The following is an 18,167-nucleotide window of genomic DNA, read 5'->3' as shown; positions in this document are numbered from 1 at the left end:
TCTAGGCCAGTCTGAGCTATATCAGGGGACCCTGTCTCAAAAAAAAAAAAACAGTAAGCAATAAATAGATAAGAAAACATGAAGAAAAAAAATCAAAAAGTTGCTGTAAAACCATGGTTTGCAATGACTACTTCTAACATCTGAATCCTCACCGTGTGCTCAGTGGAAGGTTTCAGATCTGTGACAGTCAAACTGCATAAAAAATAGACCTGGGAGTGGAAAAGCAGTCCAGCAAAGGACAAAAGGCATGGGTAAAGATTCCAGTGCCATTTTAATGTGGTTGGGCTGTGTAATTTAAAGGCGTTATGCTGAGTCAGAACAGATGGAGGTAGGGTTTTATTGATTTTGCTTTTATTTTTTAATGGGAAAGACTTGAGCCAGTTTATAGGTTAAGAGTAAAGACACAGTAAGTGTCAGTGGTTCGAGATGGAAGAGAGGACATAATTGATGGACTCTTCTAAATGTTAAGTTCAGACATAGTTATTCCACAGGCCCATTATCAAGTGCTAATCAAATGTTTCTAAGTTAAGACTTTTGCAGATCCATTTCTATAATGGTTTAAGTTCCCTAATACAAACATAATTTTTTAAAAACCTCACTTAATGCTAGTATGGAGAAGAAAGGAACATTAACTTTATGAAACAGCTAACACTCACCTGAGATTGATAATGAAAACAAAATGTCACTCAATTAACATATCTGTTTTGTAATAAATTAAGAAGACCAAAGTGAATAGGGTACCTACTGTGGATGAATGAGAAACAGGACATGAAATGCTGAGATTTCACAGAGATGCTGAGGAGAAACAAAGTTAAATTTAGAAAATAGCAAGTCTCTGCATATTGGGAAGTACTTTCACTGATGACTTACAAAAGACTTTCAAGGGAAAAGGCCACTGACCTTTAAGTAGTACACCTGCAACTTTCATTTTTCTTATCCTGTCCTATCAGTAGAATGCTTTCTGTATTAAGCACTCTCCCCAACTATTACTATATTCTGAAGCTGCTAGATGACCACAACATGTGCACAGGAAGTAAATCAAAGTACTAAGATCAGAGATTTAGCATGATAAAGTCACTAAATGGAAATAATCATGGTACTTAAGCTCATAGGCTGGTTGTGAAAGGTAGCTGAGAAGGTATGTACATACTGCCTAAGTGTAGACACATTATTATATGGATTTCATAGAAGGTTTGACATGCTTATATATGCATATATATTTAAGGAATGACAAATTAAAATGAAGACAGAATTTGTATGTTTCCACCAAGGGAAAATAAGTTCTATGGTGGCAGAAAGGAATTCTAGAAAGACACAGAAAAAAGCATAGGCAAGGAGGTTCCAGGTAGAAGCTTTGTGAGCAAGAGAGTATTGGTATGATTAAAACAACAACAACAACAAAAACCCTCAAGTTCAGCGCTGATGTCCTGTAATTTTACTTACTTGGGAGCCTGAGAATGGGAGGATTATGGTTCTAGGCCAGCCCAGGCAGAAGAGTTCACAAAATGCCTTGTCATCCCATCATTGGGTAGGGTGGCATGCACCTGTCATCCTAAACAAGGGTGGCATGTACCTGTCATCCTAAACAACGTGAGAGGGAGGCTGAGATTGGGAGGATCACAGATCTAGGCTAGCCTGGGCAGAAAAGTCTGACAGAGTCCATCTCCACTGAGGGAAGCTTTCCTCTGGAAGCTGGGTGACACATACTTGTCAAACCAGCTACACTGGAAAGCCTAAAAGTAGGTGGATCACAGCTCAGGCTTAGGGTGAAAATGAGGACTCTATCCTAAAAAATAATCAGTGAAAACCAGGGCTAGACATGTGGCTCAGGTCAACAAGTGTTAAGCCTAAGTTCAAATCCCAGTACCAGAGGCGGGGCGGGGGTGGGGGTGGGAGTGGACACACACACAGACAGACAGAGATAGAGAGACAGACAGAGAGACAGCGAGACAGACAGAGAGGTCTGTAAAGATAAGCAATGGTTGGGCTGGGAAGGTGGCTCAGTGGTAGAGCGCTTGCCTTGCATGCATGAGGCCCTGGGCTCGATTCCTCAGCACCTCATAAGCAGGAAAAAAAAAAGCTGGAAGTGGTGCTCAAGTGGTAGAGCACTCTAGCCTTGAGCTGAAGAGCTGAGGATCAGCACCCAGGCCCAGAGTTCAGGCCCACAACTGGACCCAAAACAAAAAAAAAGAGATAAGTAATGGTCAGTGCAGAAATATATTTTTACTGTATTATTCTGGTAAATTTGAAAAATTACTGCTAATACTATTATGACAATAAAAAAAGAATGCAATGCAGTAGATATCCCACAAAATAGTCTGGAAATGTCTTGTTAAATAAGATTTTAATGTCTTGTTAAATTTTGAATTAAGAAGGCATTATTGCCGGGCGCTGGTGGCTCACACCTGTAATCCTAGCTACTCAGGAGGCTGAGATCTGAGGATCGTGGTTCAAAGCCAGCCCGGGCAGGAGAGACCGTGAGACTCCTATCTCCAATAAACCACCAGAAAACTGGAAGTGGCGCTGTAGCTCAAGTGGTAGAGCGCTCGCCTTGAGCTGAAGAGCTGAGGGACAGCGCCCAGGCCCAGAGTTCAAGCCCCACGACCGACAAAAAAAAAAAAAAAAGAAGGCATTATTGAGTATACAGGGTTAGAACAAGGGGCTTCTAAATATCTGTGTATAAATGTATGTAAGATAAATGGACATAAAGTGAGAAAGAGAAAATAAATCATGTTGTTTTCTTTTTTTTTTTGTTAGTGTTGTTGGTTCTCCTCCTGGAATTTGAACTCAGGGCCTGGGTGCTGTATCAGAGCTCTTTTGCTCAAAGATAGTGCTTTACCTCTTTGAGTCACAGCACTACTTCTAGCTTTCTTGTGGTTAATTGGAGATAAGAGTATCAGGGACTTTCCTGGCTGGCTGACTTTAAACCATGGTCCTCAGATCTCAGCCTCCTGAGTAGCTAGGATTACAGGTGTGAGCCATCTGCAAATGTCGAAGACTTTATATAGATACAGTATAGAGGCTTAGTATTTGGCTTAGTGGTAGAGTGCTTGCCTAGCATGCATGAAGCCCTGGGTTCAATTCCTCAGTACCACATAAACAGAAAAAGCTGGATATGGTGCTGTGGCTCAAGTGGTAGAGTGCTAGCCTTGAGCAAAAAGAAGCTCAGGGACAGTGCCCAGGTCCTAAGTTCAAGCCCAGGACTGGCAAAAAAAAAAAATAAATATAAATACATATATATGTGGTAACCCTTTTTCAGTCCACTTGGAAAAAAAAAAGCTATAAAAAAGGTAATGCAATTCTGTTTTTTTTTTTTTTTTTTGTGCAGTCGTGGGGCTTGAACTCTGGGCCTGGGCGCTTGAACTCTGGGCCTGGGCACTGTCCCTCAGCTCTTCAGCTCAAGGCTAGCACTCTACCACTTGAGCCACAGCGCCACTTCCGGCTTTTTTCTTTTTGCTTACGTGGTGCTAAGGAATTGAACCCAGGGCCTCGAACATGCAAGGCAAGCGCTCTACCACCGAGCCACCTTCCCAACCCCAGTAATGCAGTTCTTTACTAGAATGTTTAAGAAAAAACATTTAAAAATCTTTTTCCTATTTAATTTTATAAATGGAAAGTCAGGAATAGAAAATAATACTGCTCTTTCTAACTTTCTTTAATATATAGTACAGTAGCTGGTATTAATATACAACAATTTGATTTTTTGTTGTTGTTTTGTTTTGTTTTTGTCGGTTGTGGGGCTTTAACTCTGGGCCTAGGTGCTGTCCCTCAGCTCTTCAGCTCAAAGCTAGCGCTCTACCACTTGAGCACAGTGCCACTTCTGGATTTCTGGTGGTTTATTGGAGATAAAAGTCTCACAGATGTTCCTGCCTGGGCTGGCTTTGAACTGCCATACTCAATTTCAGCCTCCTGAGTAGCTAGGATTACAGGCATGAGCTACCAGTGCCCGGCAACAATTAATTTTAATGATACTATTGATGATAAAGGGGTAGACCACAGAATCAGATTGATTATGACCAAATCCTGATTTGACCACTTTCTGTATGACATTTCTGTACCTCAGTGTCTTCATTTTTAAAATGAGAATCACATAGAGTCTATCTCAAAACATAGTCAATTCACGTTTTGGGGCTTGGCATAGAGCAAGCACACGGTGAATGCTAATTAATAGAAGTCGTAAATACCTGCTTTTGTTTCAAGGCTTACCATCTAAAGAATCTACTCGGGAGAGGACTGGGGCACTAACAGAGACTCGAATATTTGACAAGAAAAATTCTTGCCTATAACTAAGGCATATATATATATATATATATATATATATATATATATATATATGACAATTCCTGTCCCCTAACTTAACGGTAAGGTATATAGCCATTAGTAATGGCCCCAACTCTGTATCTAACCTGGACTGAGTGCTCTGGGAGTTATCCTACCTTGTCATGGACAAGCATAATGCTAATCAAAGTGGTCTCTGGGGTTCTTACAGGAAAGCTTCAGTCTTCTTTGTCCATACTTCTCTACCTTCATTAGGATTGATGGTTGAACTCTGGCAGAAAGAGGCCTGCCAGAATCTCTAGCAGTCCAGTCCATGAGATGGGTGGCTTTTCTCTAGGAGACCCCTGCCAAGAGGTCTGGGTCCTGCTGTACATAGTCAGGCTTATTGTTAAGTCACTGCTTAGGTGTTAACTGTTATCACTTTACCACTGGACCCTCAGTGCCTTGCCTAGTGTCTGATGAAAAATAGCACTAGTAGATCTGAACTCAAATAAATAGCCTGCCCACGTCCCTGTTCACTGTGGGCATGCACAGTCATCCCGAGCCTTCTCTCCATAGTTCAAGGGAAAAACCCCCATCGGACCAAGCCCCATTCTTCATCAGCTTCAAACCTTTCCCTGCATCCTGTGTCAACATTCCTCTGCTGTATCAGCAAATATTCTTTTATTTAACAAATTTAATTTTAAAAAATACATTTCCTGGGGCTAGGAGTGGAGTTCAGTGTGGGAACATGCGCCTTGTATTCCAAGGCCCTAGGTTCAATACTCAGCAGTTTGAGGGGGGAAAAAAAGCAAAATCAAACATCAAATGGTTCCACAAATGGTTCCAAATTCCCTTCTATCACCACCTCATATACCTATTTCCCATAAAAGAAAAACATGAAACACTGTCTTCTGCTTTTCTTTATCTCCAATTTCCTTTTTTGCTCATTCCTGTCTGATTTCCAGCATGTCATCCCGAGGAACACTACTCTTGTTTACATGCTCAGAGACTGACTTGTCCCAGAGTCCCCTGACCCGACCCATGAGCAGCATGTGACACAGCTGGCTGAACTTTCCTTCTCAAGTTGTTTTCCTTTCTCTACTTTTCCGATACTATTCTTTCCTAATTTTCTCTCATTTCCTCGAGTTGTCTTCCTCCATCCCCTCTGCCAGACTGTGTAAGCAACTCCAAACTCTTCTTTAGCTGTGCTGTCTCATACAGCAGATACTAGGTACACAATCTTTTTTAGATTTAGGATAATGGAGCTGGTTGTGGTAGCAAACTCTCACCACCCCAGCACTTTAGAGGCTGAGGTAGAAGGATAAGCCTCAGGGGATACAGCAAAACTCTGTCTCAAAAAAAATATATATGGATATATATGTACACAATGAGGTAAAATATTAAAAGAAAGTTCAGTTTCTCAGTATTACTAGGTCTATTTCATTAGGAAGATGTGGAGGGGGTACACCACAGGTACAAAACACTTCCATCAACACAGAAAGTTCTATTGGACAGGAATGACCTACCACCTTAGAAGATCTTACCCAACCCTGGGCTTTTAATACCATCCATATGCTAATGAATTCTAAATTTGTACCTCTAAATATGACCTAAGCTTCAGATCTCTACATATAACTGCTTATTTGATATAACAACTTGCATGTTTAACAGGTTATTCCAACCAAACTGCAAAACAGAACATTTCATTTTCATCCTCTTCTCCTCCCTCTTCCCTACCCACAAAGGTTTCTTTCTCCTCTAGTCCCATTTATTTGTAGCAAATGACACCATCTAACCAGTACCTACTCCCCCCAAACACACAAAGAAAATTTAACAATATGAATGAAAAAATAGATGTTTACCATAGAAATTTTAGGAAATAGATTAAAAATAATCACCTCCTGGGCAAGCTTTGTTCATGATTAATTTGAACCACACTCATATGGTTGCCAACTTCTTTCTTGTAGAATCTGTTATCTGTGCTGTCAGTGTGTGCACTTTCTAAGAAATTTCAGTTGTTGCTTCTTCTGGCTCAGACTTAACATTCTTGATTAATTCACTTTAACCTCCTGATCCCTTGATTATCTGCACATTTTGATATAGCCCAGGATTCAGCTCACCCAGTAGACAGTTTAAATATTTTTCTAGCATATTATATATATAGATAGATAGAATGCTGTACAAGTAGGGTTTTGTGAATTCCCATTCATATATACAATTTCCTCAGTCAAACTTACCCCCCCCTCTATCCCTCCTTTCAGAGTGTACCAGACAGCTTCTGAATCAGAATTTCAAGGGTAGCCCCTGAGATCAGCTTATACAATCAGTTTTTCCATTCTGAGAGTCTGCACAAAGATGACCATCAAACAAGCTGAGTTTAGCTAAGGGGTGCATGATGTGGTGCTCTTACAGTGCAGGGGTTAGGACTACTGGTTTCTATTTCTAGATCAGACACTATTCCACTTTGGAAAATTAGCCTACTCACCTATTAACCTGTACTGTGTAACCTACAAGTATATGGAAATTCAAAGGAAAATCACATTTGGAGTCAAGGGGCTTCTTTAACCGCAGTATGAAAGTAGACATAAAAACAAGTATAGGCTGGGAATGTGGTTCAGTGGTAGAGTGCTTGCCTAGCATGCATGAAGCCCCGGTTTGATTCCATATAAACAGAGAAGGCTGGAAGTGGTGCTGTAGCTCAAGTGGTAGAGTTTGGTAGCCTTGAGCAAAAGAAGTTCAGGGACAGTGCCCAGGCCTTGAGTTCAAGCCCTGTGACTGGCAACACACACACACACACACTCACCACAACACAAGTATCACTAGGACTGGAGGGGGTGGTGACTTTGGCTGAGGACATGGGGAACAAAGTGAGAATGTTTTGGGGTAAAATTAACTGAGTAGCTACTCTGTTTCGGGGAACTTCCATTTCTCTAGGGAATGTGGTATAACTCCAGGTGATCACCTGCTTGAGATCTGTGAAATTACCTAGAAAACTAAAAAACAAAAGTGTTCAGAAAGAGTAGGTATGAAATGTGACTGGCAAAACCTTCAGTTGTGTCTGTTAAGCAAAAGCAACATGTCCTTTGAGAGAAGTGAAGGAAAAGGAATGGGACAGAAAGAATGGGATGGGAAAGAAGGCTGGGAGGGAGAGAGAGAGAGAGAAGGAAGGGGAAGAAGATCTGAGGGAAGAAGAGAGGAAGAGAGGACTAGGAGGAATAGGAAGGAAGAAGGGAAGGTGGAAAGGAAGGGAGGGAGAATTTCAGATGATCCGTTTGGACAGAAGGAAGGACTGACGTAATCTGTTAGCCTCAGCCAAAAGTCAGTAGAGCTGGAACTCCTAACGAGATAACTTCAGAGCCTTTCGGACCCACAGACGGCCTGACCTCATCAGCAGACGTCTAGGATGTCTCGGCTTAGGTTCCAGGCGACAAGCGCCTTAAAATCCGGTAGGGAAGAAGGCCCGACTGCCGGCAAAGCCCGCCTTTTCCTCTCCCGCCCTCAACCCCGCCCATCTCTGGTAAGCCCCGCCCACCTGGAAGCGCCGCGCTCGGCGTTTGAGTCCCCCCGGCTCCCGTAAGTCTCGCACTTTGCCGGCGCCAGGAGCAGTGCGCATGCGCCCTTTCTTCGCATGGTATGCTTATTCTCGCCGTCGCGATAGGCGCTGTGGCGGTCGTCCTCGGCCTGCGACTATGGATAGTGCTTCGGACCAAGGAGGTTATTCCCCGGGAGTGTTTCAGTCTCTTGGTAGTGGCTGGGTCTGGTAAGTCTCAAGGCGGCGACGTGGAGTTGGGGCCGGTCACTACAAGCTCCACAATCCACCGCGACTCTTTTCTTGGTTCCTCTCAGCGCTTCGCGCCGCGCGGCACGCTGGGACTTGTAGTTTCTCCCCGTCACCGGAAGTGGTGGGCCCACCCTGGGAAGATGGCGGCGTGCTGACGCTACGGTGACGGCTTGAATGATTCACTCTTGTCTGTAATTAAGCTTCTCGGCAGCGTGTAACTTCACAACAGATAATTAGCGAGCCGAGAGCGTTCCGACGCCTTTTCATGCTAGTATGCCGCTGCCCCATCATGGCCGCCGTGCATTACTAATCGAGGCGTTTTCCTAAACTAGAAGTTTGGGGAGACACCGAGACCGCTGGGTAGAGGAGGCCACGTGGACTGTGCACCGACTCCTACGTGAAACGGGCGAGGACGAGGGCGGAATCCACAGGCCTTAGACCACTACATACTTGGGGCCCGGGTATGAGCCAAGCCTCCAAGTCAGCCATCTAAATCCACCCACTCTGAAAGCACTTAGGTGTTAGGGTTTTGATCGTCTTGACAGGTGCACTAGCTTCTTTGGGGGAAAGGAGTCCTTGTTGTAACGTCGGTGTCCTTACCTGAGCCTAACCTGTGTCCTATACATAGTATCACCAGGCCATGTGACAGGTACGCTTAGTGTAGGGTCAGGTGAACCATCAACACAAGATTAAATCAAGCACAGCAGAAAATGATGCAGTCTAGAGACACAGAAACACAAGACATACAAGGCTGCCGCCTCCACAGCAGGGCATGTTTTATAGTAAGCTGGTTTTGTTTTTTTAAGTAGGAGTACATTCTAAAATAACAGGTATAGTATCATAAATAGATACACCAGCTGTACACTTGCTTATTATCGTTCACCAGGTGAACTGGACATAATTGTATGTGCTGTACATTTATATATGTAGTGGACAGCACAGCCAGTTTGTGTATACTAGAATCGCCACACACTTGCGAGCATTGCCTTGTGCTGCTATGTTATGATGTCTGTGATGTCACTGGCTAGTATGAATAGTTATGTCCCTGTAATTTCATGGGGTCACTGCCATACATGCCATTCATTACTGATGGGAGGAAGCATCATTATGCAGCAAATGACTACACGCATACACACAGTGTGTTCATTTGGAAATGCCAGGTGATTTTATCCAGGTAGAATAATATTTCTACTGTAACCGAGTGTGACAAATTTATCTTCAAATATAATCCACTATTGCCTGACATACTTTAATCTGGAGCAGCTATCAGGCACCTAAGGAAGCCCTCTAAGTAACAAAACTGAATAGTACTACTTGGTATGAAGAGCCCACTCTGTACCCAGCACCATAAAAGGTTCAAAGATATAGCAGTGAGTGAAACAGAAAATATAGAAAACCTAACAGGAAGACCAAACAAAATGGGTACTTGCCACTGTGAGAAATGACCTAAATCTTACATCGTGTAAGAAACATATCTGTACTATGGCTATGCATTCTTCAGAAAAATCACCATTTATCTGAACTTTCCCTATGGAAAAGCTAACAGTTGATATCCGTGGTTTTTACTTGAACAATAGCTGTTCACTTGATAATACTAGATTTGGTGAAGTAGAAACCAAAATTAAGATAGAGAATTCAAGCATGCTCTCCCTCATTAAGATCATTTAGGGTCAAGGCCATTAAGGAGTCACTCAAGTCATAAAATGACCTATAATTAAATAAACACTTCTAAAAAATAGTCTGTACTCAAAAAAGCCTATACTCACAATTGTAGAGGTGGAAGAAGGCTTTTTCAATGTTTATCTTAGAACTAAAATACTTAATCTTTAGGTACCATAAAAGATTATTAGTTGATCACTATATTCAAAGATAATTTTCAAAATTATTTTTCTGTGATACACAATATGTGTTCCTTAGGTAAATTTTGTATTTGATATCTAACTCTCATTCACTAAACACAAGATGGGGCTCCTGTTTTCTAGGCCCTGAGATTACAGTAGTAACAAAATTAACAAAATCCCTGATGGTGCCTTCCATCTCAAGTGGGTAAGGATTAGGGGAATATAAAAAATAAAATAAATAGAGCACATTGCAAGTTCTATATTGATAACTACTATCACATGGGGAGTATTACATTTTATTTATTTATTTATTGGGTTGATCCTGGGGCTTGAACTCAGGGTCTAAGCTCTGCCCCTGAGCTTTTTTAGCTCAAGGTTAGCTTCTTACCACTGGAGCAACAGCTCCACTTCCAGCTTTTTTCTGGACTTGCCTGTGCAGGCTGGAATCAATTCAAGAGCCTCACATCTGAGCCTCCTACTGGCACCTGGTTTAAGGATTACATTTTAAAAGAAGTACCAGACAAAGCTTCCTAGGATAGGGCAGATTATCAACAGCAAGAAAGCAGAGTGATGGGAAGAATGAGTAAGGGGAAAGCAGGAGGTGAGGTCCAAGAAGTAAACAGGTAATAAGAAACCTTTTGTGTGTGGGTCCTGGGGCTTGAACTCACTGTCTGAGCTTTTTTGCTCAAAACTAGTAGTACTCTACCACTTAAGCCACAGCTCCACTTCCAGCTTTTTTTTAGTAGTTAATTGGAGATGTCTCATGGGCTTTTCTGCCTGGGTTGGCTTTGAACTGTAATCCTCAGATCTCAGCCTTCCCCCACCCCCTTTTTTTTTGTTGGTTGTGGGGCTTGAACTCTGGCCCTAAGCACTGTCCCTGGGCTCAAGGCTAGCTCTCTGCCACTTGAGCCACAGTGCCACTCCGGTTTTCTGAGTGGCTTATTAGAGATAAGAGTCTCACAGACTTTCCTTCCCCTGAGTGGCTTTGAGCTGTGATCCTCAGATCTCAGCCTCCTGAGTAGGTAGGATTACAGGTGTGAGCCACCAGCACCCAGCTGATCTCAGCCTCTTGAGTACCTAGGATGGTAGGCATTGAGCACCCAGCAAGATACCTTTTATTCCATATGATTTGCAAAGCCGTTTAAGAGTTTTAAACAGAGGCGGGTAATTTGACAGCTTTTTAAAATACAATCACAGTGGATGATTTGTTGAGCATAGACTGAAGGAGAGGTAGGGATAGGGAATTAACATCCAGAACCTATGTTCATATTATATGGAAGAGGGGATAGTGGTTTGGAGCAGGTCGATAGCTAAGAAGGGCTTGGATACTGGCTGTGTTTTAAAGTACAACCTAGAGGATTTTATCCACTCCCCTGCTCCCCCCCCCCCAAAAGTATCTTTTAAAAGAGCAAAATAGGCCAGGCAGTGGTGGCTCATACAGAGATTGGAAGATCTCCATTCAAAGCAGTAAGTCCTGGAGACTTTTATCTCCAGTTATCTTCCAGCTGTTAGCTGGAAGTGGAGGGGTGGCTCAAGTGGTAGATCATCAGCTTTGCATGAAAAACTAAATAAAAAGCAAAGCCCTGGGTTCAAGCCCAGTACTGTTTAGGGCGGGGGGGGGGGGAAGGAGCAAAATAAACTCAGTAGTAAAAGAGTCCATGATTTTAAGACTTCATTTCGTAACAAGTTAAATTTTCAATGAATGTATTCAGTGAGGGTTTCATTTTTTTAAAAAAAAGAAAGACTAAAGGCTATTGAAGCAGGAATAATGAAGTTTCCATTGCACTGGAAAAGGTGGCTTTTAAGTTTTATCGTTAATTATTCTAGCTGTGAAAACAAGTACCTCCTTAACAAACCACACCACTTTTTCAAGGCTAAAAATAAAGATTCTGAAATGAGTAAGATCAAATGTGTAAATTTCATGTCCCAGTCAAGATGGGTGAAAGTCATGAAGTGAATGTGTGATTCAGATTCCTGAAATATACTAAATCTATGATATATTTCTTTCCTTTTTATTAGTTAATTGTATCACAAAATGTGCCTATTATTTCTTGCCTGTATTTTTCCCCTCTGGTACTAGGTGGGAATTGAATCCAAGGCTTCATGCTTGGTAGGCAATCACTGTACCACTGAATTATATACCCTTAGCCTGGTGTCACATTTCTTTCTATTTGTAATTCCCTCTAGAATCTAGAAAGATTTTTTTTTTAGGCATGGGGCTTGAACTCTAGGCCTGGTCACTATCCCTGAGCTCTTCAGCTCAAGGCTAATGCTCTATCACTTGAGCCACGGTGCCACTTCCGGCCTTTTTTGTTTATGTGGTGCTAAGGAATCGAACCCAGTGCCTCATACATGTGAGGCAAGCACTCTACCACTCTACCACTGAGCCACCTTCCCAGCCCAAGCTAGAAAGAAATTTTCTCTGTTCCACTATTTTTAAAAAAAGGTATTGAGGGAAGTACATAGCTTGTTTATCTGCCTAAAAGCCCATTCTTAGAACAAAAGCAGTTAGGTGAAAGGGAGCTTTTCTAAGTAGATAAACAGCCTAACCAAAGATGTGGAGGATGTAACAATAAGATAATGGAGAGAATGTTGAAGACACCTACCTGGCTGAAGCACAGAGCATTTCATAAAGTGAAATGAATGTTTTGTGGTAAATATTCTTTTCTTGTTGGTGGTGTTTGGGTGAAAGAAACCCCATGAATTTACACTTGGCCCTCTCTTCCTTGTGCCAACCACAGATCCAAAATACTTGAAGAAAACTTGCATCTATATTAAACATATGCAGACCTTATTTCTTGTGATTATTCCCTGAACAATACAGCATAATAACATTTACATTGTACTAGATGTCTTGAGTCATCTAGAGATGATTTAAAATGTATAGGAAGAGTCCTATATAATTTACTGTGTCCTGTTGTATTTTTAGATCTAACTTCTGCATATGAGAGAAAACACATGTCGTTGTCTCTATGAGCTTGGTTTCCCTGAAAATGACTGTAAAATTACATTATTGGCTTTTAGCTTTTGTTTGCTTTGTACCATTTGAATCACACGTCAAGTTCTGCTTTTTGCTAGTTATTTAAGAGATAGAGTCTAAGGGCTTTTCTGCCTGGTCTGACTTCAACCCACTTGTCTTTGGGATCTCAGCCTCCTGGATAAGTAGAGTCTCTCAGATTTTTATTTCCTTAGGGTTCTTGGATGCAATGCCCTTTAAATACTGGGGAAGTGATTAGTTGATTTTGAAATTAAAGTATTAAAACTTTAGAGATTGGTCAGCCACCAGTAGTATACACCTATAATCCTAGCTGCAGGCTGAGATCTGATCCAAGTTCAGAGTGAACTTGGGCAGCCAAATCTGGGAGACTCTCATTTCTAATTACAGCTGGAAATGGAGGCAGGGTTCAAGTGTTAGAGCAGCAGCTATGCATGAAAAAGCCAAGTGAGAACTCAAGGCCTGATTAAGCTAGTACTAGCCCTCACTAAAAATAAATGAGTGAAGAAACAAATAAATAAATAAGAGGTTGTACTTGATTAGTGAAATTGGTAAATATTTAAGCACCTGTGGTTTGTTAAGATTACCACAGTGATGAGCAACTGTCCCTAGGAACAGCCAAGTCTCATGAGTCAGTGAGCATGCCTTCCTTACCTTACTTCTCTATACAGAAGCATTGGTGACTGTCTTTATCCTACTTCCCCGGCTTCACTTCACCTTTACCCTTCTGTCCAGCATTCTCATTGCCCTACAAGCATATCTCAGATCTAGCCATTTCATGTTATAAGGATCTTTGCCCCTGTCCCCTGGCCTTCTGCCTATCTGTCCATTATCTTCACTTTCCAAGTGATTTTAGCCTTTACAGGGGCATTCTTTTTTTTCACAGTCATTTGCTTGTGTCCCCGTTTTGGTTTTCTTGCTGACTTGCATTCTCTTTATATTTATAAGTATGTTGTCCTTTCCCACAGTCTTCCTGATTGCAAGAAGTGTGTCTTATACTTCTGTGTTCCTTCCCCAGTGCCCACTGTTAGTGCCAATTTTATTTTTATTCATTCATGATTTCTCTCATATAAAATATATTTATACAAGGGCATAGATTATTGTTTTCCAAACATTCTTGTATATTTTGAGAAATATGCTGTTACAGCAGTGCTCCCACCCAGAATATGACATTGGTATAGCATGACCAAATAGATAATGTCCATTGTGGGTTTCTTAATCTTAGCCTTACTTTCATTTTCAGGTGGGCATACCATGGAGATCCTGAGGCTAGTTGGAAGCTTGTCCAATGCTTACTCGCCTAGACATTATATCATTGCTGATACTGATAAAATGAGTGCCAGTAAAATTAAGTCTTTTGAATCTGATCGTGCTGAAAGAGAACCTAGTACCATGGTAAGTGATTATTTCCTTGATACAAGTTTTATGTTGACTTAATTGTCTCTGAAAATAATGTCATGGCACTTCAGTGCCCTCCCCATGTCAGGCAATCAAATGTTTACTAGTAATGAATTATATTTCTTTACTGCCAAAGAGTTTTCTTCAGAGTAAATCTCCAAATTAAAAATGGCTGCTTAATCTTTTGTTTACAATAACTTTTCTTCTGGTAGAGAAAACACTTTGTCACTCAATTTTTATTTATAGTCATATAGATAAAATGATATACTTTTTGGTTCTTCAGAAGTTCTTTATCAATGTATTTATATTTGATTTATCTATAACTTCTTTATTTGTAATTCTCTACCCCTTCATACACTTCATTTTAGTTTTTTATTCAGAATTTGTAGTTTTGTGTTTTTTTTTTTTTTTTAAAGTGAAACCACTTCTTTGTTGAATAGGGACATTAGACCTGTTCATTCTATATACTGTCACCTTCTATCTCTTCTTCTGGCAACTATCTGGCCACAGGGCTGTTAGAGGTAGTTCAGGAGTGGACATCTACGGTAGACTAGGTCCATCAGAGTCTACCACTGGGCTGTTTGCTCTTGAGACCCAGAAAATGGAGTTGGTCTTTCTTCAGAAATAAGCTCTGTAAAAGATAAATTTGGGGTAGTATTGACAGTCATATTTTCTCCTGATAAGTAGAGGTGGGCTCTAGATAGAGGTATGAAGATGACACATAGGAAGAAAAAGACAAGCCAGATGGTAGAGCTGCCTTCAGTGGCTCTGAATGCTCTGCTCATCTGGCTTGATCCTGGCTTGGTCTGTCTTCTCTTGTTTAGATATTGAGATCTTCTAATGGATCTCTTTCTCCATTCCTTCATTTCCCCATGGCCACCCTCCAGACACATTTCTTAAAACACCTGTTCGAATCTTAATTATTTGTAACCATAATCTCTAACTAACATACTACTAAAATGTGTTTTTAAAAAAGACATATCCAACGAGAGTGGAACATAAATCTACATGCTATTATCAGCCCTTAAAATATATATACATGGGCTGGGAAGGTGGCTCAGTGGTAGAGCGCTTGCCTTGCATGCATGAGGCCCTGGGTTTGATTCCTCAGCACCATATAAGCAAAAAGAAAAAAGCTGGAAGTGGCGCTGTGGCTCAAGTGGTAGAGCTCTAGCCTTGAGCTGAAGAGCTGAGGGACAGCGCCCAGGCTCAGAGTTCAGGCCCCATGACGGGACAAAAAAAAAAAAAAAGTAGCAAAATATATATACATATATACTTTTCTATGTAATAGATCAGAATGTTTTCATGATCAATACTATATTAATTTCTCAAAGCTGCTGTAACACAACCTGGGTAGCTTAAAATAATAGAAATGTATTCCTCCACTGTTCTGGGGGCCAGAAGGCTGAGTCAGAGTGTCATAGACTCAGCTTCCTCTGGAGGCTCCATGGAACCATCTTTCCTTGCCTCCTCTTGGCTTCTGGTGATTGTCAGCAGTCTTGGCATTCCTAACCTGTAGCTGTGTCACTCTATTTTCTGCCTCCATCACCACATGACCTTTCTTGTCTGACTTCATGTGCTTTTCTTACGAGGACTCCAGTATTAAGTTTAGGGCCCTTGGGTATCCATAATGACCTCCTTTTAACTTTATTAGATTGTATAAAGACCCTATTTCCGGGGCTGGGAAGGTGACTCAGTGGTAGAGCGCTTGCCTTGCATGCATAAGGCCCTGGGTTCGATTCCTCAGCACCACATAAGCAAAAAGAAAAAAGCCAGAAGTGGTACTGTGGCTCAAGTGGTAGAGCATTAGCCTTGAGCTGAAGAGCTGAGGGACAGCACCCAGGCCCAGAGTTCAGGCCCCATGACCAGACCTCCCCCCCAAAAAAGACCCTATTTCCAAATGATGTCCTATTCATATTTTCTAGATAGATAGATAGATAGATGTAAATTTTGAAAGGACACTGTTCAACCCAATGCAAGAAAGTTCACAGGCCTGTTTCAGAAAAGTCTACATTGACACATAACCACAAACTTGAAAGGAGACTAGGCTTATGAGTTTGGTAATCATTATCTGTTTCAGCCATTGTGAGACCAATAATAGTATCCTCCCTTCACAAATAAGAAAATTGAGGCTCACACATGCAAATAACTTCAGGATCCTGTCAAAAATGTGTACTCTGCCTGGGTTTATGCAAATCCTCTGCTTCTCCTGCCTAATCACTCTGCCTCATTTATTTCTTTTCCAATTCAAAAACCTCAGTGAAAAACGAATGCCCTGGTAATTTTCATCCACAACATTGGGGACTATACATGTCCATCTTATTTTATATTTGTTTGCTTTTCCATTTCCTAGAATTCATTTTGATAAGTATTTCAAGTCTTATTTTAGAGTATACCTGAGAATTTGGAGAAAACTGATGATTTTACTCCCATAAGAAGAATGTAAAAGTATTATAATTTACCAGTGGTATAGGCTACTTGAAAATCCATAAAGTGCTGAACCTGATGAAACACCCAAATATTTAACAAATATTTGACAAAATATTTAACAAAAGTCCCTTTTGTTTTGTTTTATAAAAGAAATCCACATAGTCTGGCACCAGTGGCTCATGCTTGTAATCCTAGCTATTCAAGAGGCTAAAGTCTGAGGGTTGTGAGGTTTGAAACCAGCCTGAGAAGGAAAGTCTGTGACTCTTGTATCTTCAATTAAGCACCAAAAAGCTGAAAGTGGAGTTGTGGCTCAAATATAGAGCATTAGACTTGAGCACAAAAGCCCAGAGACAGCATCTAGGCCCTCACTTCAAGCCCTAAGACCGGCACAAAATAAATAAATAAAACACATAAAGGTTAAAATAATTACAAAGTTCTTACTGTTACTTTCAACCTAAGGAATAGGTATGTTTGGTTTTACTCATTTATTCTTTCTGAAGTTACATTCAGTTTGGAGGTAGCTTTAATTTAGCATGTGCATAGAATTTGCTGACTCATTGTTTAATGCAATACTTGAAAGATTTGTTGATGTTGTTGTTGTTGTTGTTGTCATGGGTGGTGGTTATGGGCTTAATCTCTGGGTTTGGGTGCTGTCCCTGACCTTTTTTTATGCTTTACCACTTTGAGTCATAGCTCCACTTCCAGCTTTCTAATAATTAATTGCAGAAAAGAATCTCACAGACTTTCCTACCTCCAATCCTCAAATCTCAGCCTCCTATGTAGCTAGGATTACAAGCATGAGTCACTAACACCCTTTTAAAAAAAAAAAAAAAGTCATATGCTGTGGATTACATTTTAGAATCTATTAGGTTTTCATTCACATTGAAAAGAAAGCTAACAATTTTGGATTTTTCCAGTGCCATTATATATATATATATATATATAAATATATATATACTTATTTTATTTTGTTGGTCATGGGGCCTGGACGCTGTCCCTTGGCTCTTCAATTCAAGGCTAGTGCACTACCACTTGAGCCACAGCACCACTTCCAGCTTTTTCTGCTTATGTGGTGCTGAGGAATTGAACCCAGGGCCTCATGCATGCAAGGCAAAAGCACTGTACCACTGAGCCACCTTCCCAGCCCCCCATTATATTTTTTAATCACAAAAGTGGTGCCACAATCAGCGTGGCCTTGGCATCTGGCTTGAAATCCTTCCCTGTCAGTTAATCTCCTCTGAGGGTAATGAAACCACTTTTAGAGAAAGACAAACTGCACCATTCTTGAGAGAGTCCCTACATATGAATCTGATAGGGACAGAGATGCAAGAGAGAGCTGTTGAGGATGTTAGTGTAAACATGTTCTACATCCCTTTGTCTTGGACAGGATTGTTTACCACTCTGTGTGTGTGTGTGTGTGTGTGTGTGTGTGTGTGTGTGTGTGTGTGTGTGTGTGTGTGTG

The 18,167-nt window shown here is 41.1% G+C and overlaps 1 protein-coding gene across 1 annotated transcript in view; it reads left to right on the top strand.

Moving 5' to 3' along the window:
* Positions 1 to 7,830: 7,830 nt before the first annotated feature.
* Alg14 (ALG14, UDP-N-acetylglucosaminyltransferase subunit) overlaps positions 7,831 to 18,167 on the top strand; it is a 66,039-nt gene continuing 55,702 nt past the window's right edge. The window contains exons 1-2 of the mRNA XM_013018261.1: positions 7,831 to 8,020; positions 14,121 to 14,272. Of these exons, the coding sequence (XP_012873715.1) occupies positions 7,894 to 8,020; positions 14,121 to 14,272 (279 nt within the window). The 5' untranslated portion in view covers positions 7,831 to 7,893. The remainder of the gene's footprint in view (positions 8,021 to 14,120; positions 14,273 to 18,167) is intronic.

Source organism: Dipodomys ordii, unplaced genomic scaffold (genome assembly GCF_000151885.1).
Source record: "Dipodomys ordii isolate 6190 unplaced genomic scaffold, Dord_2.0 Scaffold39, whole genome shotgun sequence".
In the NCBI taxonomy this organism is placed as follows: Eukaryota; Metazoa; Chordata; class Mammalia; order Rodentia; family Heteromyidae; genus Dipodomys; species Dipodomys ordii.
The sequence above is the reverse complement of the archived record's forward strand: the minus strand, read 5'-3'. Positions and strand labels throughout refer to the sequence as shown.